The 23686-nt window shown below is 37.8% G+C and overlaps 1 protein-coding gene and 1 pseudogene across 1 annotated transcript in view; one reads left to right on the top strand and one right to left on the bottom strand.

The window, feature by feature from the left end:
* UBAC2 (UBA domain containing 2) overlaps positions 1 to 23686 on the top strand; it is a 233632-nt gene that overhangs the window by 140092 nt on the left and 69854 nt on the right. The window contains exon 7 of the mRNA XM_037151691.2: positions 23217 to 23462. Coding sequence (XP_037007586.2) covers positions 23217 to 23462 — 246 coding nt within the window. The remainder of the gene's footprint in view (positions 1 to 23216; positions 23463 to 23686) is intronic.
* Positions 353 to 2184, bottom strand: LOC119053894 (WW domain-binding protein 11-like; annotated as a pseudogene).

The following is a 23686-nucleotide window of genomic DNA, read 5'->3' as shown; positions in this document are numbered from 1 at the left end:
TGTGTACTCCAGTGTTCACAGCACACAAAAGAACCAGAACAAATAAGTAACAAAGATTCCCCTGATCACAAGTTTCCAAAGAATTGGGGAGGAAAAGAAGCAGTATGAAAATGGTGGCATGAAATGGAATGGATGTCAGCAGAACTGCTTCAGTAACCAACAAATTCAGAAGTACTCTCTCTTATATGCAGCACATTCTGAACAAGACAAAACTTTAAGATATTTATTCCTTCACCTGAAATTAGAAAATACCCTGACAGTGAAAGTAGCTCTTTTTTGCCTAAATTTCCTAAGAGCTTCTTTGTACATGAACCAGTGATGTGAACAGAAGCATGTTCGGGCATCAAAGTTGTCATAGGACCCCTTCCATCTCCTTCATAAAGTCTTCATACTCATCATCCTTAGTTTGTACCGAGATGGGAATAGATATGGACCACATTTGGAGTCTGCTCTGGCAAGAGCCACGGCAGAATCATCCTCTGACTTTGTTTGGGGAGCAGCAGTAGCTTTTTTTTTCTCCTGGACCCTCACTGTGGTGGACACAAATCAAGTAATCTCTGCCTTGGGATTAGTGGTTTGTGACTTGGCACTGATGGTTGCTGTGGCATTCTTCTCAGTGGTGGCTGCACTTGTATCATCTGCCTTGGGTCACTGAATCAAGTTGGGTGGAGCACCTAAAACTCCTGGGTTTAGCAAGGAAGCTGAAGTTCCCAGGTTGGACAGGTCTGAGGGGAGGCACCAAAGGTGGACATGCCATGCCAGGACAAGGTGGAGGGATACCTGCAGATGCAGGGGGAGGTAGCCTTCGTGGGGTCCCCTGAGGAGGAGGGCCCGGAGGCAAATCTGGAGATGGACCTGGGGTGGGCCATGGAGTTGGTCTAGTGGTGATCCTGGAGGTAAAATTTGTAGTAAAGGCCCTCAAAGTCCTGGCATTCCAGGTGGCCTCAGGGACAGAGGAGCTCCTGGAGGTGGCCCAGGTGTCTGTAAAGGTGGAGCAGGAGGTGGGCCAGGAGGCGGTGGTCCTGGCATGGGAAGTTTGTATCTGAGAAGGGGAAACAGATGGTGGGGGAAGCTTCTTGCTGTGAAGAAGCAGATGGGCCATCTGCTTCTGAGAAAGAGATTCATTCCTCTTTATGCTGTTTTTGTGATTGCTTTTCTGCTTCAGAATCATCAGAATCATTTTCGTTGTCGTCCTCTGAAAATTTCTCTACTTCCCCACTCTCCTCAGGGATTTCCTGACCTGTTATTCAGAGCATTATGGCTTGAAGAGGAGTCAGCTCCTTAATGTTCTTTTTCTGCCTTGATTTCCCAGGCATATCTGCAAATCGTACTCTCAGACCTGGATTTTTTTTTCTCCATTGTTGTTTCTTTTAGTATCATCATGGTGCACAAATTCATCCCCTTTACTTTCTCCATCTGATCTGTCAGTGTCACTGTCATCCGTACTGTCATCATGCTTATCTTGATCCATGCCTCAGATAGCTGTTATCTTCACTGGTGCTGGAAACATCATTATCATGAACCCATTGAGCCAGTTCAGGACTATAGAACATGTCTTCATCTTGCTGATGAGATGGCAGATCTAAGGTAAAACCCATTTATGGCCATATATTTGCAAGACTTGAGGAGAAGGTGGACTGGAGGCGGACCTGGAGCATACCCGGAGGTTTTCTGTCAGGGGGCAACTGTGAAACACTTCATCCAAGAAGGAATCGGAATGTCCTGGATTACGATGTTGGAAGGAGCAAGTGGCATATCTGGCAAAGGAGTACTGTCCACTTCCACATGCTAAGCATTCTTGACACCATCAAAATATTGGCTAAGTTGAGCCCTCTTCTATTCATATGCTACTTCTGGTTTTCTCAGTTCTTTGTAAATATCTGGATTCTTTTTCATAGAGTCATAGAACATGTTCAAAGGTATCACGTGGCTTTTCACATTTGTCTTTCAGTATCTTCTCATTAACTGTGGCTGTTGCAGTGGGTTAAAGTCCATCTCATCCAGTTTTTCCATATCCCGGATAATCTGCTTGGGATCCTTCATCGTCAGAACTGCAGCTCATACTATCATGCACTGTTTTATGAAACTTTTTAAAAGTTCTCTCCTCTGGGCTTATTTTTTGGCCTGGTTGGTGGGGTTTGTCAGGTTTCCACTCATGGTGGATGTTGTACATCTTCATTCCATGTTGACAATCTGTATGGTTCATTTGTTGATTAAAAAAAAAAAAAGTGTCAACATAAGAATGTCCAAACACTTCCACTGGACTTTGGGCCTGTGAGAAGTTGGGAGGGGACAATTGTCTGCCTCTTTTACTTTGCAGAGGCCTTCACCTCTGCTCTCAGTCAGCTATCCAATAACTGTCCTCTTAAAACTTCATGCCCCTCCACCATCCCTACCTCACTTGCTTTGCCTGTGGAAGCCAAGATCCCTAAATTTCCAGCTCGATTGACAGCTACTTAACCAGCCTGCAAAAAATAAATAGTTCATTGCTTTCATCCTTACAGCAGCTTGAGAATTTTTCGTTAATGATCCATTTTGTTTTTCTTAGTGAAGGGCTCAAGTTCTTTTTTGGATATTTTCCTAAAACACTCAAGAATTTGCAAAGTACCTTATAGTAAGCTATTTCATTATGTTAATTTACTGTTGGTTGATTTTTTTTCTCATTATGCAAACACTTCTTTAATAACTCATTATGTGACTCATTGTTTTAGGACATCTTATTTTCTTCCTTTATTCTGTTCTCAGACTCCTGGTTTTGAATTAAGAGCTTGCAATTACCTAAGATAGTATCATTTTGTGACATTCAATACTCTAGAATTGGCAGTTGCATTTTTCATCTCTGTAATTTTTTTAAAATCTAAAATATACATGTTGTGGTCAGTCTTTTTCAGTACACATGCTTAACAGGTAGTAAGGGTTTTGTTTTAATTTTTTTTAAAAATCAGAAGTTTAACAAATTTTTAACATAAAATTCTCTTATTTTAGAAGAATAAATAGAGCTCTGGCTGGTGTGGCTCAACAGATGAGCCCAGGCCTTTGAACCAAAGGGTCCCTGGTTTGCAGGCCTGGTCCCCAGTAGGGGGTATACGAGGGGCAACCACACATTAATGTTTCGTTCTCTCCCTCTCTTTCTCCTTCCCTTCCCCTCTCTCTAAAAATAAATAATAAAATCTTTTTTAATGAGTAAATAGAATTACACAGTATTTGAAATCTAATTCTCAATAAATTTAATATTTAAATAATTCTACTATTAGTAAACACTTCTGAGCCAATTGAATTTTTACTTTTTTAGTAATTAATTTAGCCAGGGATAAATCTTCATATCAGCCTTTTTTATTATTGTTCCACCATAATTAGATGATACTATGTTTACTTAAAATGGTTTATATCAGTGAAAATCATACCTAGTTTTCCTTCAAGATATACCATAAATATTGGCGATTGTTTTGAACTTAATATTTTATTTTTTCTAGAAAACCACAGTTTTATAATGAAATATTATAATGAATTATAATAGGCTGTAATTTAGATAAGGATAATTATAAAAGAGGATATTAAAATTAATTGTGAATGTTTGGTTTGTATACTACTGATCATAGGATTCAAGTCTGAGATTCAAAAAGCCACAGCTAGTCCCAGATGTCTCTTGCTCAATGTGACTTCTCCCCTCACATATATCAAATGACTTCCCTTTTTTTTGGTTTTTAAGCTAAAAAGAAAATAAAATTTTTACTACCAAAAAGAAATGCACAGATGGTATTCAGTGCATTTTAGAGGAATGTTAGAAAACATGTTGATGAAATTTCACTTTTTAATACTAAAACCAATAGTTCTCTTAACATACTGTATGCATTAAGGAAGTAATTTTATTTTAATCCAGCATTATGTATTTTTTAAGAGAAAGCTTTTTGTTAAAAAAAGGGGGGGTCATTTATGTAAAACTTAAGTCATAGGTTATCTGCTGTCATAGAAACCAAAAACTTTACTCATGTTTTCTGAAAAGCTGCCAACTTTGAATTTAGCCTATTTTTGCCAATTAAGCCAACCCAGTTATTTCGGTTAGACTAGTTTTTCTCTCTCTTTGTGTCACTCATTTTTGCATGATTATAAATGTTTCTGAATATATAACTTTAAAATATAACACTAATTAGAAGAGGAAGAGGTTGATAAATCACATCAGTAAAGTATTTTATTAGGTTGGATCCCACAGTCTGTTTTCAGTGATATCATAGAAAAAAATGAAGATTAAATTGTTTTTCCTGGATTGAAGAGGAAAATAGTGTTTGGCTTCCTAGGAGCAATAATAAGTTAGTTCTCCTAGAGCAGCTGTCACTTTTCAATTCTGTTTTGTGATCCATCGGAGGTTCCAGCTGTAGCCTTTCTTTTCTGGAAAGGGTAAGGGGCATTCAATTCTGCTTAAAGATTACTTTGAGATTATTCACATATACTGATAATGTGTTTTTATGTTGAATTCCTCCCTTGGCAACTCTGGTTTTTAAAACCAACATGTAGTATTTAAAATACTACTGTTTTGCCCTGGCCCCAGGTAGTTCATTTGGTTAGAGCATTGTCTCTGTACACCAAGCTTGAGGGTTGGATTCCTGGTCCAGGCACATATAAGAATCAACCAATGGGCATGCAAATAAGTTGAACAACAAATCAATGTTTCTCTTTCTCCCTCCCTCTCTCTCTCTCCCTCCCTCTCTCTTTCTCTAAAATCAAAAATAAAATAATAAAATAAAAATAAAAACTACTGTTTTCATGAAAGGTTATAAAATTGTCATTGGAAAGCTTGGTTATAATAGCCAAGTGAAATATTTCAATTTAACCAACAAATTTAAAAAAATGTTAGTGTATACATATACTTCCATCATGTTCACACCATGATGTTTAACTAATCCTCTTAATGTCTTTGGTGAGAGAACTTAAAAAATTGATAATACTCCTTATGTATTTCAATGTCACTAATCTTGTTACACATTAGTATTTTTTTTCCTTTCAGAAGATATTTCTTACTTATTGAACTTTATGGAAGTTCTTTTTGTGGTTCTGCAGTGAGACTTTGGGACATTCATGTCTCTGCACTTCTTCATTTTCTGCTGTTTTATGAATCATAGCAGTGAGTCATTACCACTGGGATGTACCCTAATTCTCAAAAGCTGAAGCCTAAGCTGATTCTAGCATGATTAAAACAGACTCTGCTTTTGCCAGTTTTTTTTATTTTTACTGTTCACATGTTTCTCATCATTTGGTCCTCTTTCACGCTATTTGGGAGCAAATTAACAGACAGGTGTTTATTTCTCAGTTTTCAGGCTTCTCCCCTTCAACATATCCCTTTACATTCTGCCCATTTCCTGTGTTTGCTATGTGTTTTAAACAGTGTTTCAGACTTACTTTCTTGTGATCAAGCAACCTTATTGTAGAAAAAAAAATCTGTCCTACCAAATAAGATCAGAAACATCACATTATTCAGGACTTTGAATGTGGTCAGAGTTTGTTTTTTGGGGTCTGTTTGTTTCAGTAGGAAATGGGGATCTTTAAAGCTTTACAAAGAAAAAACTTCATGATGGTGCAAGATTATAGAAGTCTTACTAGGGTTTGTAACTCATAGAAAAGGGGAAGAGAAAAAAGAACAATCTCAAAGCAGTCAGGATAGCTTGTTTGTCAGCTGTGCTATGCCTCCTTCTCCTCCCTCCACAATAGTTTTAGAGACAAAAATTAAAACATCGTCCTGTAGTATCTGTTAAAGACAAAGCATCAAACAGAACCTTGTGTTAATTGGCTGCTTTACAAGTTACAGTATGACATTAAAGGAAAAGTTTATAGACTAGTATAAGCTATGGTGGAAACCTAAACTACTTTGGAGTAAGTTGTGGAGCTCTGTCTAACCTGGTCCTGGGTAAATGAGAATGGGATAGTAGGCCGTCTGTGCCTTCCCCTGCTTTTCATGTCTTTGTCTTCTCTTCATGTTCTTTTTCTCTATTACTTATTCTTTCTTCCCTTAAATTTCTTCTCCAGATTGACCAGAGAAGGGTACAGTATAGCAGTGCACATAATGCATCCGATGCCCAAGATTTTCAGTTGAATTTTAGAGATTGAGATTATTTTCTTGCAGTCATTAAAAATGAGGACAGAAGCTGCAGAAGGAAAGTGAAGGCTTTTTAGAGTTGTGAAGTTGATTGGGCTTGTGAAGGGACCAAGTATCAAGTTCAAGACATTAGAAGATATTCATATTTAGAGATTGGTTTCACCTTCTTATAATTAAAGTAGTATTTATAATGCCAACACTGAATTGAGTGCTTATTAGTCCATTATACCCCCTCCCTCATTTTGATTTATTTATACCTTCTGTCCCCCTTTTCCTTCCCTTCTTTTCTATGCCTTTTTCCCCTGTTCTGACCTCAGGTAGCCTGGACCTATCAAGAGAAACTTTCTGGCCTCTGCCTTGTTTAGCTAATTGCGGCTCAGTCAAGGACTGACATGGAATGTCGTATTAGACAGGGATTACACTGTCTAAGAAGGGAGTGAATCGTGGATTTTGATTCATTGACTGATTTAATCCTCATCAAGAACATTTTTTTTGTTGTTGATTTTTGAGAGAGAAAGAGGAAGGAAGAGAGAAAGGGAGAGAAATATCAATGTAAGAGAAAAACATTGATTGATATCTCTCATTTGTGCCTACACCAGGGATTGTTTGTGCCCTGACTGGGGATGGAACCCATGATTTAGGTATGTATCCTGACCAGGAATTGAACCTGGGATTTTTTGGTTATGGGACAATATTCCAACCAACTGAGCCATATTGGCCAGGGCTAGACTTTGGTTTTTTAATGTGAAATGTAGAATAAATGAAGTTATGCCACTGTCTTGCTATAACTGGCACAGAAGCTCTGGTCAGGTGGCTCAGTTGGTTAGAGCACCATCCTGTACACCAAAATGTAGCAGATTCTATTCCCAGTCAGGGCACATAGCTGGGTTCATGTTCAATCCTTCCAGTCGATGTTTCTCTTACTCTCTCTCTCTCTTCTCTCCTGTCTTTTAGAAAGAAACAAATAAAAAATCTGATACAAAAGTACCTTATAAAATAGTTATAAACACTCTTATTACTGCAACTTATCTCTTATCTATAGGCAAAAACGTAACCTCCTTTCAAAGTTCTTCAAAATTTGGCCTCCTCATGTACTTCTCTCACCCCCATGTACCATATAATTTAGTGACACTGAACTTTTTACTGTTTCTGACCATCTCATCCTGTATCAGGATTCTGTGCCATTGTACAATCACTTTCTTTAACAAACACATGGCACTTAACTACATACCAGAAACTTGTGGTAGATTATATTATTTGTTTAAATATTTTTTTGTTCAAAATATTTGATAGCCCTCTCTACTGGGTCCCTCCCTACAGGTCTTATATTGTATGTGCCATTAATATCACACTTTATGACTTTAATTAGCCACTAAAATATGAATAGAAATGAATGTTTTACAAGCAGAAGTTTTAAAAGCAGTTGCTTGGTCCCACCATTGTTCTTTAACTTTTGCTGTGAAAAAAGCCTGTGCCAAAGAGAAGCCCAGATCCCAGAGTGAAGAGGGCACATGGAACAGGGCTGTGGTCAACACGTAATATAAACAAGAAATAATTCTTTGTTATAAGCTACTGAAATTTGGGATAATTTAAATTAGCAATATAACAAATAGTATATCCTGGAGAAAGGAGATTAATATAGCTATTTTCTAAATACTTAACAAATATTATCTTAATTAGTCCCCATAAAAGCTGGACGATGTAAGAACTGTTATCCCCATTTTCTAGATGAAGGAACTGGGGCACAGAGAACCTAAGTAATTTGCCAGGGATATAAAATTAAAAGCAGATGAGACAGGATTCAAATGCAGATTCTCTAGCTTTGGTGTCTGTGCTCTTATGAGACAGCTTTGCATAACCACAAACAGTTTCTTTCAACTATATTCCTTTTTTCACTATTAGATCCCTTCTTTTCTTAGAAAAATTACCTTCCTTTAAGTCCTGACTGAAATTTTTTGAGTCAGTCCTATCTTCCAGTTTAAGAATTATACATTATTCTTTATAATCCCTAGTGTGTGGCACAGTGTCTGGCATTTTACCTACATTCTATAAATAATTGTTGAGTTTCAAAATTTAGCACTATCAAAATAATTTTTGTGCTATATAAAACACTGTGGTATTTTGTGATTGTCAGAATGCTTTCAATGTGTACCGCCTTACTAGGTTCTTCACACAATCTCTACAGTGGTGGAGAACCTAGACTTCCTATTTTAAAGATGAGGAGGCTGAGGCCTGGCTGGTGTGGCTCAACTGGTTGGATTTCATCCTGTGAATCTGAAGGATTCCCATTCAGGAGGCATGCCTGGGTTGTTGATTCAGTCCCCAGTCAAAGCACATGCAAGAGACAAACAATCAATCTCTCACATCAGTGTTTTTCTCCTCCCTTCCCCTCCTTCTAAAAGCAATAAGCACCCACAGAACTAGGCCGCATACACTTTTTCTCATTATTTCATTTTTTTTAGTTGTACTACCTACAAAATAAACCGCATTTTAAAAATTTATTTCAGTAGGCAGTGCATCTTGGTGACTTTTATGTATGTTTTCTTTATTTTTATTATATTTGAAAAAGTTTTTAAAATTGAATTTAGAGAGACAGAAGCATGAATTTGTTGCTCCACTTATTTATGCTTTCACTGGTTGCTTTTTTAACGTGCCTTGACCAGAGATCAAATCCTCAACCTTGGTGTATCAGGAGAACATTCTAACTGACTCAGCTACCCAGCCAGGGCCTGAAAAAAAGTTTTAAAAATCTAAATTTCAAGGCATCTACTGCAGCCTTCATGGGAAGGCAAGGGAAGGCAATCCAACTCAGGCAAGGCATGCAAAATCCAAACTGATAATCATAAAACATCAATCAAGGAGAGGTATTAAAATCTTGCATTGAGAAAAAAAATGACTAACAATTTGAAAGAACGGAATTATTTTTGTAACTGTGCCCTACTCAAGACTTAAAAGTTAACATATTGCTAATGGAATGAAAGATATTTTGCTCCTGATTTTATTCAGGAGCAATATACAAATACAAATATATTGTATTTTATTTAACTATAAAATACAAAATTGGCTCTACAGTTACCGTGAAAGATGTCAGAGGTTAATTACCTCTGACTTCAGTATGTTGCCTGGTATGACGTCATTGTACATTTTAAAGGTGTATAAGGAATTAATGTGTTCTACAATATTGGGCCTCTCCCAAAGATGAATAGAACTTATAGTTAGTTGTAAATTAACTGTCTTTTGCAACTTAACTTTACAAGTTAATTTTTACATTAAAGTTTTCTGTACTATACACTTTATACTTCAAAAAAAAAAAAAAGCAATAAGCATGTCCTCAGGTGAGGCTAAAATATATACATATATTTTTTAAAAAGACGAGGACGCTGAAGTTTAGGTTCTACAACTGATTGGTGATAGAGGTGGGACCAAAGGCCAGGTGTTCTCATCATGGTCAGGGCAGTGCACTGCACTTTTCTATATTCTCATCCATGTCTTTTTCAACCACAAGACACTTATGTAAAAAGCTATTCTTAGATCTTCCCTTGACTATACCAGTAACATGAGGCCCGGTTATCATCAATGGAGACACAATTCTGGAGGGAGATCCTATATATGAAGAAGTTTTGAAAGCATGCAGAGGTGCCGAAAAGACACATATGAACAACTTTCTGCAGCTTTCACTATGAATTTTATGGGCCAACCAATATCCAAGAAAACTTTGTCTCATTGGCAGCCTCTACTTTCTTCCTGATATGCAAAATCCAGCCCATAGCTATACTTTCTCTTCTAAGGTCATCAAGATATTTAACTGGTCCTCCACCTGATGGGTTAAAGATGCAGCTCAAATTTCACCCTCAATACACATGTTATCTGTGTTTCTGGCATTATCATATATAAGAAAATAAACTATGGAATGGCTTTGAGGAACTTTAAAGGATAATTTAAAATACATTTATCTGGTTCAGTAGTACTGCTAGTCATAGGAAAAAGAAATGGAGATAAGGAAGAGGTTGTCAACAAAACAGCTATACTTTTTAGTTTTAGACAATTACTGGTAGATTATTATATCAACTGCAGCACAGAGCATTTTCCCACAGGATCTTCACATTCTTTTCCTATAACGAGATGGAAAGTCTTGAAACAATTTTGATTATCTCTTTAAACTGATATTTTAAAAGTGACAGTGTCCAATATTTTTTTCTTCTTTGGGGCTGATTGTGTTATTTCTCTTCTACCTTGACAATTTCTAGAAAAGGACTGTGGTGAAATCAGTGCATGTTTATTTTAAATATATTCATTATTTATAAACAGCAGCACAGCTTATCAAAAAGTCTTGTCATAGCCCTGGCTGTGTAGCTGAGAGGGTAGCAGGTAGTCCCTATGTGCTAAGGTTGCACATTCGATCTCCCGTCAAGGCACATTTGAGAATCAGCCAATGAATGCATAACTAAGTGGAACAACAAATCATTGTCCGTCTTTCTGTTTCTCTCTCAAATAAATTAAAAAAATTTTTTTAAGTCTTTTTATGTTAGTTTATGTTGGCTGGGAATGTCTTCTAGCTATCAGAAAGATTGTTTTTAGTCTACTAAAATCTTACCTCTTTTATAAAGTTTTAAGATTTATGTATCTGGAAAGGTCCAGATCTTTCTAGATCTTCACATTTACTTTTTGTGAAAAAAATATTTTTTCTGTTTATGAAAGTATTATTACATACAATAAGATTCACCAATTTTAAGTGTACAGTTTGATGTATTTTGCTATGTACAGCTACATAACTACCATCACACTCAAAATAGAAAACTGTCCCCTGACCCCAAACATTTTGTTCATTCCTTTTGCTCTCTATTCTCTCACCCAATTATTTTTATGTAACCCCAATCTTTTGTCATTATAATTTTGCCTTTTCTAGAATTTCATATAATTGGAATGATATAGTATGAAGTCTTTTGTGTTTTACTTCTTTCATTTAACATGATGTTTTTTAGATCAATCTACATTTTAATAATACTTCATTCCTTGCTATTATAAGCATTAATCTATAGTATGGTTGTACCACAATTTGTTTATCCATTCACCAGTTAATGAACATTTGGGTTACTTCCGGGTTTGAATTATGAGTAAGTCTGCTATGACATCTATGCACAAATGTTTATGTGAATATGTGCTTTAACTTCTCTTGGATAAATTCCTAGGAGTAGAATTCGTGGGTCTTATGTTAAATATATGTTTAGCATTATAAGATACTACCATATTATTTTACAAAGTAGTTGTACCATTTTTCATTTTCACCATCAATGCATGAGAGTTCCAATTGCTCTGCATCCTTGTTAACACTTGACATTGTCAGTTGTTTTAACTTTAGTTGGTGTGTAATGGTATCTTGTGATACTAATTTGCATTTCTTTAGTGACTAGTGATATTGAGTGTGTTTTCATGTGCCTACAGACCACTTGTGTATCTCCTTTTGTGAGATGCCTGTTCAAATCTTCTGCCCACTTGTTCATTGAGTTTCATTTGTTTTCTAATTGAGTTATAAGAATTCTTTATATTCTTGATATAAGCCCTTTGTTAGGTATCTCTATCTTATTTAAGAAATCTTTACAAATCCAATGTTGTGGAGATTTTATCTTGTATTTTCTTCTAGACTTTAGTGATTTTTGCTATTATACTGAGGTCTAAGATTCAGCTTGAGTGTACTTTTTTTGAGGTAAGGGTTGAGATTTATTTTTTCCATACTGATGACCAATTGTTTTATCACCATTTGTTGAAAAGACCCTTTTCTCCTTTGTATTACCTTGGCCTCTTTGTTGAAAATCAATTGACCACTATGGATCTATTCTTTGATGATTTCTATGTCAATCCTTATACCAATATCATACTGTTTTGAGTACCTTCGCTTTATGGTGAGTCTTGAAATCAGGTACCCCTCTTTTTCAAAATCGGAACATTGACTTTTCATATGCATTTTTAAATCAGCTTGTAATTCCTTCAAGAAAGGAAAAAAAAAACCCAGTTAAGATTGTGCTTGCTGCCGTGGCTGATGTGACTCAGTGGTTGGAGCATCATCCTGTACACCAAAAGATGGCAGGTTTGGTGCCTGGCAGTGTGCATATGGGAGGCAATCTATCAATGTTTCTTTCAAATCCATGCTCCCTCATGCTCTCTCTCTCCCCCCTCCACCCCTCCTTTTCTCCCTCTCCCCTTCCCTCCCTTCCTTTCTTTCTAAAAAATCAATGAATATATCCTCGAGTGAGGATTAAAAAAGAAAAATTTTGCTTACTGTTACATTGAAATTATAAATCAGTTGGGAAGGATTACAACTGTGATGATTTTAAAATATGCCCACAAATTGCTTTAAATTTGAGAGATGCAGCGTAATTCCCTTTTGCAATTTTTCATTAAATGTATTCCAAAGTGTTTGTGGGTCTGTTGATGCTATTTTAAGTGGAGTGGTTTTTATAATTTTTGTTCTAATTGTTAGTTGCCAGCATGTAGCAATGCAGTTCATTTCTGTATATTACTATTATATCCTGCAATTTGCTAAATTTTATTATTTCGTATAGCTTTTTTATGAACTTTTAGGGTTGTCTACATACATGATAATGTCATCAGGAAATCATTTGTTTGTTTACTCTTTCCTTATCTTGTTTTTTGTCTTAGAAAGCACTGGATTTTTCACCACTGAATCTATATTTATAAGTGCATACGTTGTTTTAGATCTTCACATTCATTATTTTTAGTCTAATTTCATTAGTTTTATCATTTTTCTTTTTAGTCTATTATTTTTACTTTTAGTCTAATATAAGAAACAAGTTTCAATGTAAGCCTGTTTTCCCCTTAAGTTTTAGTTTGCTGAATCAGCTTATGAAAGTGGATATAATTTTAAAGGGGAATGGTCTCCTTGTTAAAAGTTATATTTAAAAGTATTTACAGTTAAGCATTGTAAGGCTGTATCTATGTGCTACAGATTCCAGTTATCTCCCATTGTATTTTATCTTAGGAACAGATCCTTCATCTTATTTCCCAGTTTTCTTTGCATCTAGTTATAGCCATTGCACTAAATCCTGGCATCTTGGCTGGTAAGGTATAAATTTACACATTGGTGGGACTTAGGTCCTTCCTTATTTTCTTTTCCCTACTGCTTGGAATGCAGTTAAGATGGTTGGAGCTCTTTTAACATGAGAAAGAAATAAACTTCTTTTGTACTTAAGACACTGTATGTGGAGTTTTCTGCTTTATGTGGTGAACCTAAGTCTCCTGATGAATGATTTTCAAAAAAAGGAAAGCTTAGAGCAGCTTTTCTAAGACAATTTGTTACAAACAAATAGTCTGCCACCAGTCTAATCAATTCTCTCCCTATTCAGTTCGGCTTCCAAAGAATCAGAAGGATATCCAGTATTTTAATTGGATGCTTCAAAATGATATTAAAAGAGATAACAGAGCTATAGGGAGTTCATCTGAGTCCCTTTTGAACTTGACAAAGAACAAGAGAAGCAAGACTCTTTCAATAAATGCTGAAGTCATGATTCTGTCTGCCATTATAAGAATCATTTCATGATTAATTGCAAATGGCAGAAATAACTTCAGACATTACTAATTTTTGTGCATATTTTCTGGGTAATAACATAAGTAATTTCCAAAGTTCCTTAACTTTGGAATATTCTTCCTTTAAGATTTCCAGTGAAGAAGAGTGACAAGGAAAATGTAAGGCCCATAAGAGCAAAGATTTCTTTGTTTTCTTTGTGCTGCATCCCAGTGTTTAGAATACAGCCTGATGCATGACAGATGTGTTGAATAAACAAATGAGGCCTCAGTGAGTCTTGTTCCCTCAGGACTTGAGTGCAAATGAAGTCTCTATAAAAGGGTCCATCCAGGTGTGCCCTGGCTGGGTGGTCTGTTGGTTGGAACGTTGTCTCATACACACAAAGGTTATGGGTATGACACCCATTCAGGGCACATACCTAGGTTGCAGGTCTGACTGCTAGTCAGGGTGCACTCAGGAGGCATATGTTTCTCTCTCACATCAATGTTTTCTTCTCTCTCTCTCATCAATAAACATGTCCTTGGGTGAGGATTAAAGAGAAAAGGGGCCTAGGTGTAAGAGGATGTTTATTCTTTTGGCCTGTCTCTGTCTTTCGAAGGCAGTACTTTGCCCCTGCGGGAAAGCAGCTTATTGTATTTGTCCTAAGGCCATTAGATGATAGGTTTCTTGAACGTTAGAACCATGATCCACAAGGACCCTGGCAGTGCAGTTTGCTCTGTGGGCTTTTGTTCAGCCACAGTCAGCTGGAACAGGAGATCAACAAACACCTGGTGTCATTGCCAGGTCATAGTTTCTCATCTTTGCTTGCTGTGGTTTCATGCTAATACTAAACAAGACAAGAGGACAGTGAAGTTTACTGTCTGTAATAAATGTTTCACATGTTTTCTACCCAGCAAAATAAATCCTTTATTTGCCCAATGAGCATTATTTCATGATTTCCTTTCTGAAAGGACTAAATCTAAAAAACTGGAATAAGCATGTAATTGGTATCCATGTTTATTAATGGCCAATAAAAAATTTCCTTTTATTTTACATTTTCAGTGAGATTTATGAAGTAATAGCTTCTACTGTTGGCATATGAGGAGCTCGTAGCTCTAGCCCAGAGCTGTGGCCTGGCTCTTTGGCCTACACTTTCAACTTTATATGGCCTGGAACACTTTCTAGTTCTGGTTCTGGTTGCCTGATTCCAGGGCTATCTGGCCTTGCCAGACAAATGCTGCTTGTTTCTTTTCACTGTATCTCTTTGTCCTAAACCAGATTCCTAGCCTGCCAAGTCCACTGTTGCAGCTTCTTTCCTTCTCATTGGGCCTTACAGCTTGATCTTGGGCTTTCCGGCACTGAAGGCCTGCTAGAACCCCTTTTGTTAGAATTTCTCCTGGCGTGACATGCAAATATAAGCAGATGGTCTATATTCAAAGCATTTTTCACAAACTCATTGGGTTTCAAGAAAACTCTCATTCAGAACATCCATTATGAGATTTATGAGATAATGGAAGTTAAAGTTAAAAGGAATGTGTAAGTATAAAATAAAATAATAGTAAGTGATAATCTCTCAAGATTTTGCTAGTATTGAGGTAAAATTTAATATACTTATTTTTATCCCATCTTCTCATAGAATAGGTTTGTGTGATTATCAAATATTTATAGAAAGCTAAACTCTTTAAAACTCTTCATATTTTAATTTTTTGTGGATACCTAAAACATTTTACAATAACAGTTTGTGTATTCGAAAACTTGAGATCATGTTGGAGTACCAGAGGCATGGATAGATGAACTTTACCTTTTTGTCATATGGGAAAATGTAAACTTAGGATCAAAAAAGTATATCTAGCCCTGGCTGGTATGGTTCAGTAGATTGAGTGCCACCAGCTTGTGAACCAAAGGGTTGATGGTTCTATTCCTATCAGGGCACATGCCTGGGCTGAGGGCCAGGTCCCCAATAGAGGGCGTGTGAGAGGTACCACACATTGATGCTTCCCTCTCTTTCTCCCTCCCTTCCCCTCTCTAAAAATAAATAAATAAGATCTTTGAAATATAGTATATCTACTGGCAACTTTCCAATTTCCTTTAAAAATATCTAAGATAACATATTTTCCTGTGTGGAGCATTTATTCATTCACCATTTTCCCAGCAAATACTTGTAGGGTAGTTAATATATGCTGGGTGCTGTTCTAGGCACTGAAGCTAAACATTGATCAAAACCAACCAAATTTATTCCCTTCTAGAGTGTGCATTCACATAGGAAGCAGCATTTAGGATTGAGATTTAAGCAAATGAACACAAAAGCACTATTTTATCCCTGCCAGATTTTGCAGTAGTGTATTTGTTTTTTACTGGGTAGAATACTCCAATTCTTCATTGGATCATCTGGCTAAAACTGAACATACATTTTGTAAGTATATATGTGATGGTAGGAAAGTGACAATCTTTAACCTTCATCAATTTCTTAAGTGAATCTATAATTTATCCCCCCCACACACACACAAAAGTTAAGAACCTCTACTAAATTGTGAATTCTGTAAATACAAGCAACAACTATGCCTTTTCATTAGTTTGTTCCTAATTTCTTTAAGAGATACGATTGCATATAACCCATAGACACAGATAACAGTGTAGTAATGACCAGGGGGAAGAGAGGACAAGGTTGAGTGGAGGTGGGCAATGGTGGAGGAAAAGGGGACATCTGTAATAGTGGCAACAATAAAAATAAAGTTAAAGACATGATTGTATAAAGCAAAAATAGTATTGATGGATTTATTAGATATATAGGTATAGTATATAAGACAACAAATTAGCACAGTGAACAAGGGTGATGTTAAATGAATTAAGACTAAAGTAGAAGAGGAGAAACAAAGAACAAAAAAGAGATGAAACAAATAGAAACCAAATAGCAAAACCAATTTATCATGGTAAGTACTTTAAGTGTAAATAGTTAATCACTTCAGTCAAAAGGCAGAGATTGTCAGACTGGATTTAAAAACATGAAACTGTGTCTGCTATCTACCAGACACGCTTAAACACAGACAGAAAAAGTGTTGAAAGTAAAAAGATGAACAAAGCCCTGGCTCATGTGGCTCAGGTGGTGGTTGGACATTGTCCCACAAAGTGAAAGATCACCAGTTCAGTTCCTGGTCAGGGCACATACCTGGGTTGCAGATTTGGTCCCCAGTGAAGGCATGGAGGCAACCAATCCATGTTTTTCTCTCATGTCAGCCTTTCTCTCCCTCTTTCTCCCTCCTTCCCCCTAACTCTAACAATAAGTAATTTTTTTAAAAAAAAGCATGAAGAAAGATGTATTATGGAAACAGTTTAAAATATGATATTAATATCAGAATACATTTCTATATCAATATTACTAAAAACAAACACTTTGTTATGATAAAAGGGTCAGTATATATAAAGATATGTGTGCTAATGGCTCCCAAATACATGCAGAGTTTCCAAATACATGAAGTTAAAAACATCAGAACTAAAAGAGAAATGGACAAACTCACAATCATGGTTAGATATATACTTTGAGACTAAAATGAAAATGTTTAATTTTTTATGTAATTCAAATCTCACAGTTCTGATTTGGTCAACTTTTCTGATATTTCATTATGTCTATAACAACATTTTGTGACGTAGAGTTAAATTGTGTAACTTTGCTGCCTTATAGCCCCATCTTCTGTTTTCCTTCCTACCTAGATCTTCATAAAAGGAATTTCTACTTCTTCACCTCCAGTTCATTTTATAATTTTCGCCATCTTTACTTCTTTCTTATTTATTTATTTTTTGCATTTTCTTAAATTATACTTTACTGATTATGCTATTATAGTTGTCCTGATTTTTCCTCCTTTGCCCTTCTGCACCTAGTGCCCCCTATTCCCTCAGGCAATTACCCAGCCCCTGTTCATGTCCACCAGTCATGCATGTAAGTTCTTTGGCTACTCCATTCCCTATACTATACTTTACATCCCCGTGACTATTCTGTAACTATCTATTTATACTTCTTAATCCCCTCACCTCTCATTCATTCTCTCCCACCCACTCTCTCAGGTCTTTAACCTTTGGCATTTTAATTATGATGTGTCTTGGTGTGGTCCTCTTTTTGTCCATCTTGTTTGGGACTTTGTCCTTCTTGGACTTGCATGTATATTTCCTTCACCAAATTCGGGACGTTTCTTTCATTATTTTTTCAAATAGATTTCTGATTTCTTGCTTTTTCTCTTCTCCTTCTGACATCCCTCTGAAGTAAATGTTGGATTGCTTAATGTTGTCCCACAAGTTGCTTACACTCTCCTTAGTTTTTTGTATTCTCTCTTCTTCTTCTTGCTATGATTGGTTGTTTTTTTGCTTCCTTATTTTCAAAAACATTGATTTGCTTTTTGGCTTCATCCACTCTACTCTTGCTACCCTGTAAATTGTTCTTTATTTCAATTAGTATAGCTCTCATTTCTGACTGGATCTTTTTCTGCTGCTTAGGTCCTCACTAAGTTCCCTGAGCATCCTTGTAACCATTGTTCTGAACTCTGCCTCGGATAGAGTGCTTATCTCCATTGTATCTAATTCTTTTTCTGGAGTTTTGATCTGTTCTTTCATTTGAGCCATGTTTCTTTGTCTCCTCATTTTGACAGCCTGCCTGTGTTTGTTTCTGTGTATTAGGTAGAGCTGCTTTGACTCCCATGTCTTGGTAGTGTGGCCTAATGTAGTAGGTGTCCTGTAAGGTCCAGTGGCAGGCTGGGGTTTCCTGGGTGGTACAGGACAAGATCAGTCCTTTCTCTTCTTTAAAAAAGGTATTTTTGTTAAGATAGTCCTAATCCCCACACATCTCCTCTTCCCTCTCCATCATCATGCTGTAAAAGAAACCCCTCTCCATGGTTCTGTGCTTACTAGTGAAGTATGTGTCAATAAACAGTAAATACTAAGTTTTGTGTTTTCAAATTTTACAAAAAGATGAGTACAATATATGATATCTTTTTAAAAACTTATTAATACATGTATACTGAGTTTGTCTGAACTGCTGTTTAGTCTTCCATTAGATGAATAAAACACTCTTTAACCATTTCTCTACTGGGGACATGTTTCCATTTCTTAGCTGTAACATTGCAATTGAGTTTTCCCTAAAGCAGGGGAGTCAAACTCATTTTCACCAGGGGCCACATTAGCTTTATGGTTGCCTTCAAAGGGCCAAATGTAAGTTCACTCCTTAACAGTTAATGAGAAGTTACATTTATACAGTCCTAAAATTATTTCAGCCCTTTGAAGGCAACCACAAGGCTGATGTGGCCCCCAGTGAAAATCAGTTTGACACCCCTGGCCTAAAGCATACTTCCAGCTCTGCTAGTACAGTCAGCCCTCTCTATCAATGGGTCACAGATCCATTGAACAGATCAAAGTTCCAGAAAAAAAACAACTAAGCAATGAAGATATAGCCAACCTGTCAGCTGCACAGTTCAAAACACTGCTAATCAGGATGCTCACAGAAATGGTTGAGTGCGGTCACAAAATAAAGGAAAAAGTGAACGCTATGCAAAGTGAAATAAAAGAAAATGTACAGGGAACCAACAGTGAAGGGAAGGAAACCAGGACTTTGGAGCAAAAGGAAGAAAGAAACATTGAACCAGAACAGAATGAAGAAACAAGAATTTAAAAAAAAAATGAGGAGAAGCTCAGTTACCTCCAGGACAATTTTAAACATTCCAACATCCAAATCTAGGGGTACCAGAAGGAGAAGAGGAAGAGCAAGAAATTGAAAACCTATTTGAAAATATAATGAAGGGGAAAACTTCCCCAATCTGGGAAAGGAAATAGACTTCCAGGAAGTTCAGGAAGCCCAGAAAGTCCCAAAGAACCTGGACCCAAGGAAGCACACACCAAGGCACATCATAATTATATAGGCCAAGATTAAAGATTAAGGAGAGAATCTTAAAAACAGAAAGAGAGAAGGAGACAGTTACCTACAAAGGAGTTCCCATAAGACTCTCAGTTGATTTCTCAAAAGAAACCTTGCAGGCAAGAAGGGGCTGGAGAGAAGTATTCAAAGCCATTAAAGTCAAGGACCTACATCCAAGATTACTCTATCCAGCAAAGCTTTCATTTAGAATGGAAGGGCAGATAAAGTGCTTCCCAGATAAGGTCAAGTTAAAGGAGTTCATCGTCCCCAAGTGTTGGAGCCCAAGAGGCCTGTGAGGGGTCGAGGATAGGGTCTAGCACTGTCTCGCAACATGGCCCATCTTTCCACAAATATAACAGCTGCCTGGTGGTCCTGGTTTTCTCTTTCCTTTTCCCTTGATAGCTAGAAACTCACTAACTGTCTGTCCCTTATGGGCAGCAGCTAAAGTTATTCCTTGAATATATCCTGGTCCAATGTCTGCGCACAACTTGATATAATCATTCAACGTAGCCCTGCCCTTCCAAGGCCGCAATGCCTCCTGACAAGCGGCGTTAGCATTCTCAAAGGCCATTTCTCTCACTACTATAGTGGCGGCTTCGGGCTCACCAATAACACGCTGAGTAGCGGTAAGAAGGCGAGCTACAAAATCTTGGAAGGGCTCGTCAGGGCCCTGCCGAATCTTGGACAATTCTTCCTTTCTCACTCCTGTCTTAGGTAACTTCTTCCATGCCGTGGAGGCAGACCAGCGGATATAATCATATGCTTGGGGGTGGAAATTGAGTTGCTGCTGGGTATCTGCAAAATTCCCCGTTCCTGCCAATTGCTCATATGTTATTCCAAGCCTGCGAGCAGCTTCAGACCTAGATTGTTGCTCACAGCTCTCGTGATATTCAGCAAGCCATAACAAATAATCACCCCCAGTTAACACTGCCTTACACATAGTTTTCCAATCTTGCGGGGGAAGAGCAAGGCTCGCGATAGTTTCCATGGTAGCAATGGTGAAGGGGGCGGTAGCCCCATATTGGGCACAGGCTAATTTTAACTCCTTCAAAATCTTATAAGGCATAGGCTCATAATCTCGCCACTGTTGGCCTTGATCATTCTGCCTCTGAAGGACAGGGAAAATCTGTCTCTCGGGAGAGAAACCATCTATTGATTCTCCGTCACGGAGCGCGCGCCGCAGCGCAGTCTGCAAAGGCGACGCAACAGGGTCCTCCCGGGGAGGATGCGGGCGGAACCCCACTCGAGCTATCAACGGAGAGGCGGGATCTCTGGGAAACATAGGATCCTCAGAAACAGAGGTCCGTTCTCTATTTGTGACATTCTTCCCAGAACCTTGAGTCTGCTCCTGAAGGGAGTGCAACAATTGCAGAAGGTTTTTAAAGAGCACAGCCTGCTCTGATTTATCTTTCTTATCCTCTCTAGCTTCGGTGGCAACGAACGCTCCGTGAGAGGGATCATAAGCCGCCGTTCGTTCCTCTAGATCGTCCCAATTGACCTCCACAGGGTCTGGATCTCTAGATTCAAGACCCTCAAGCTCAACATTTGATTGTTCATGCCGCCGCGGCGGCGGCGGCGCAGATGGCAAAGGCGGGGGGGGGGGTTGTTAAATGCTCTGCAGAGCGGGTAGCCCGCAGAGTGGGACTGCCTCTAGTCCCTTTTTCCCATTTATCTAACTCAGAGTCCCCTTTCAAACAATCCTTCACTAGGGACCACAAGGAGAAGGCATCAACGGGAGTCTTTTGAGGACCGTGAGCTCGGTAATGCTCTCGAATCCGCTCCCCAATCTTTCTCCAAGTGTCAATATTGATCGTTCCCTCTATAGGGAACCAAGGACATACTTGTTGGACAAAATCCACAAAACGATGGATTTGCCCCTTAGAGGTTGTGACACCTCGTCCCCTTAATAGGGTGCACAATACTTGTTCAAACAACTCCCTTTCGGAAGAGTGGGAATTCCCCATTATTATCCTCTCCGACACCCCTCCCTGCTACTTTTTACTTTTAACTTACCGGCCCCGTAGCAGCGGTCCTCTCGGGATCTCAAATCCTCACGATTCTGGACTCTTCAGGTCCCTGTTCGGGCGCCACTCTGCCGCAGCCCGCTGCAGCAAGGGTGGTCGTGAGGCTGAGCGAGGGACTGAAATAAAGGAGAGGACCAAATGCTCTGCTGGCATACAGCAAGTTTATTGCGCAGTCTTCTGGCTTATATACAATCTTGGATACAAAGGAGAACAAAGGAGAAGCCTTCTGGCACGTAGCTCACTTCCTTGACCTATAAAGTTTATCTCTTCCCTTAGAGTCCGGACGTTCTCAAGCTAAGATACTTTCTTGGTACATGATGCACAGGCCAAAGATATGAGTTGATGGGAGAAGCGGCTAGTTTCTCAAGGGGTCAGAGAACTGTTACAACCCAAGATAGCCCCGAGGCCGGAAACCAAGTCCAGTCACCACACCCGCAGTGCTAGACCCTATCCTCGACCCCTCACAGGCCTCTTGGGCTCCAACACCCAAGTCCTTATTATATGAAATATTAAAGAGACCTATCTAAGCAAAAGCTCAAAAATACAAACATTAAATGACAACAAACTGACAACTATCAACAACTGAACTGAAAACAAAAACAAGAACAGACTAAGCAAGCAACTAGAACAGGAACAGAATTACAGAAATGGAGATCACATGGAGAGTTATTGGGGTGTGAGAGATAGGGGGAAAAGCAACAGGGATAAGTAGCATAAATAGTAGGTAGAAAATAGACAGGAGGAGGTTCAGAATAGTATAAGAAATGTAGAAGCCAAAGAACTTATATGTAGGACTCATGGACATGAACTAAGGTGGGGGAATGATGGTGGGAGATAGGGTACAGGGCAGAGGGAAATAATGGGGAGAAAAAATGGGACAACTTTAATAGCTTAATCAATAAAATATATTAAAAAATAAAACATTAAAGGGAACTTTTCTCCTATTAGACAGAAAGTTGTCAAATATGTTCTAATTTGGTATGAATAGCTCCTTATCTAAGAATCAAATTCACAAAATTAAAGATTTTTTTTTTACAAAGGAATAGCCATACTCATTTTTACCTGGAAAACCATAGCTCATCTTTGGAGTTCTCTTGCCACATTAATAACCTTAAAGATGAAACATAGGCTTGTTTGTAAACAGAATTGTTAACTGCTAACTGTTGATGAGGATTTTTAAAATCTAGAAATGTTAATAGAAAAAAATGTTAAACTATGGAAATTTTAGATTGCTTTTGTTTTCTGATAAGCTTATTATATAGCTGGGTCACATCATTGAACTTTGAAGTTGTTTTCTACCAATTATCTCTCTCTGATGGCCTCATGCCAGTAAAAGTAACCGCAGTGTGTGTGAAAGTATTTTGATAATCAGATCTTCTGTGGCTTTTTATAAAATGAAAACATTGTGTTAAAAATATTTTACCAGTACTTTGAGTGTTAGATGGTTAGGATTTTGCTATCTCTCCTAATTTAATAAAAGCAAATTTATTTACTGAGTAAATTAAATCTTTGTTGATTTGTGCAGCTTAGTATTCTGCAACTTGGTAGGAATTTTGGTTATTACCTAACACTGCTAAGATGAAGAAAAATACCATCTGAAGTATTTTGTGGTTATTGATATCAATATTAAATACATTCTTTAAAATTTTACTGCATTTAAACAATCTAGTTGAACTTTTTTCTTTTTAGATTTCTGGTATCTGCTACAACAGCAAAATATTACAAGTTCACCAGGTGCTGTACATCCCTAGTTGGATGGCAAAGTTCTTTTCTTGGACGCTTGAGCCCATCTTCTCATCTTCAGAACCCACCACCGAAGCCAGAATTGGGATGGGGGCCACAGTGGACATCCAGAGACAGCAGAGAGTGGAAGTGCTTGATCGGCAGCTGATGCTGTCTCAGTTTACACAGGCAAGGCGACAAAGGCAGCAGCAGGTAAACAATAATAACTAAAAATTCAAAAATACTGAGTAGCCTATGTAAACTTTTCCTCTGTGACTATATGTGTGGTAGAGACTATAGTTTAGTCCTGTGCATTGTGATGTGGGTATTTGACAAGTTTCTGAGTAGATGTAGGTCTGTTAGTGCCTAGACTCAGTTTTCTTTTCAAGGTAAAAAATAAACTGCAGCTGAAAAACTGGTCAGACTGGACATTCTTG

This window comes from Artibeus jamaicensis, unplaced genomic scaffold (genome assembly GCF_021234435.1).
Source record: "Artibeus jamaicensis isolate MK-2021 breed Jamaican fruit bat unplaced genomic scaffold, CSHL_Jam_final contig_410, whole genome shotgun sequence".
In the NCBI taxonomy this organism is placed as follows: domain Eukaryota; kingdom Metazoa; phylum Chordata; class Mammalia; order Chiroptera; family Phyllostomidae; genus Artibeus; species Artibeus jamaicensis.
The sequence above is the reverse complement of the archived record's forward strand: the minus strand, read 5'-3'. Positions and strand labels throughout refer to the sequence as shown.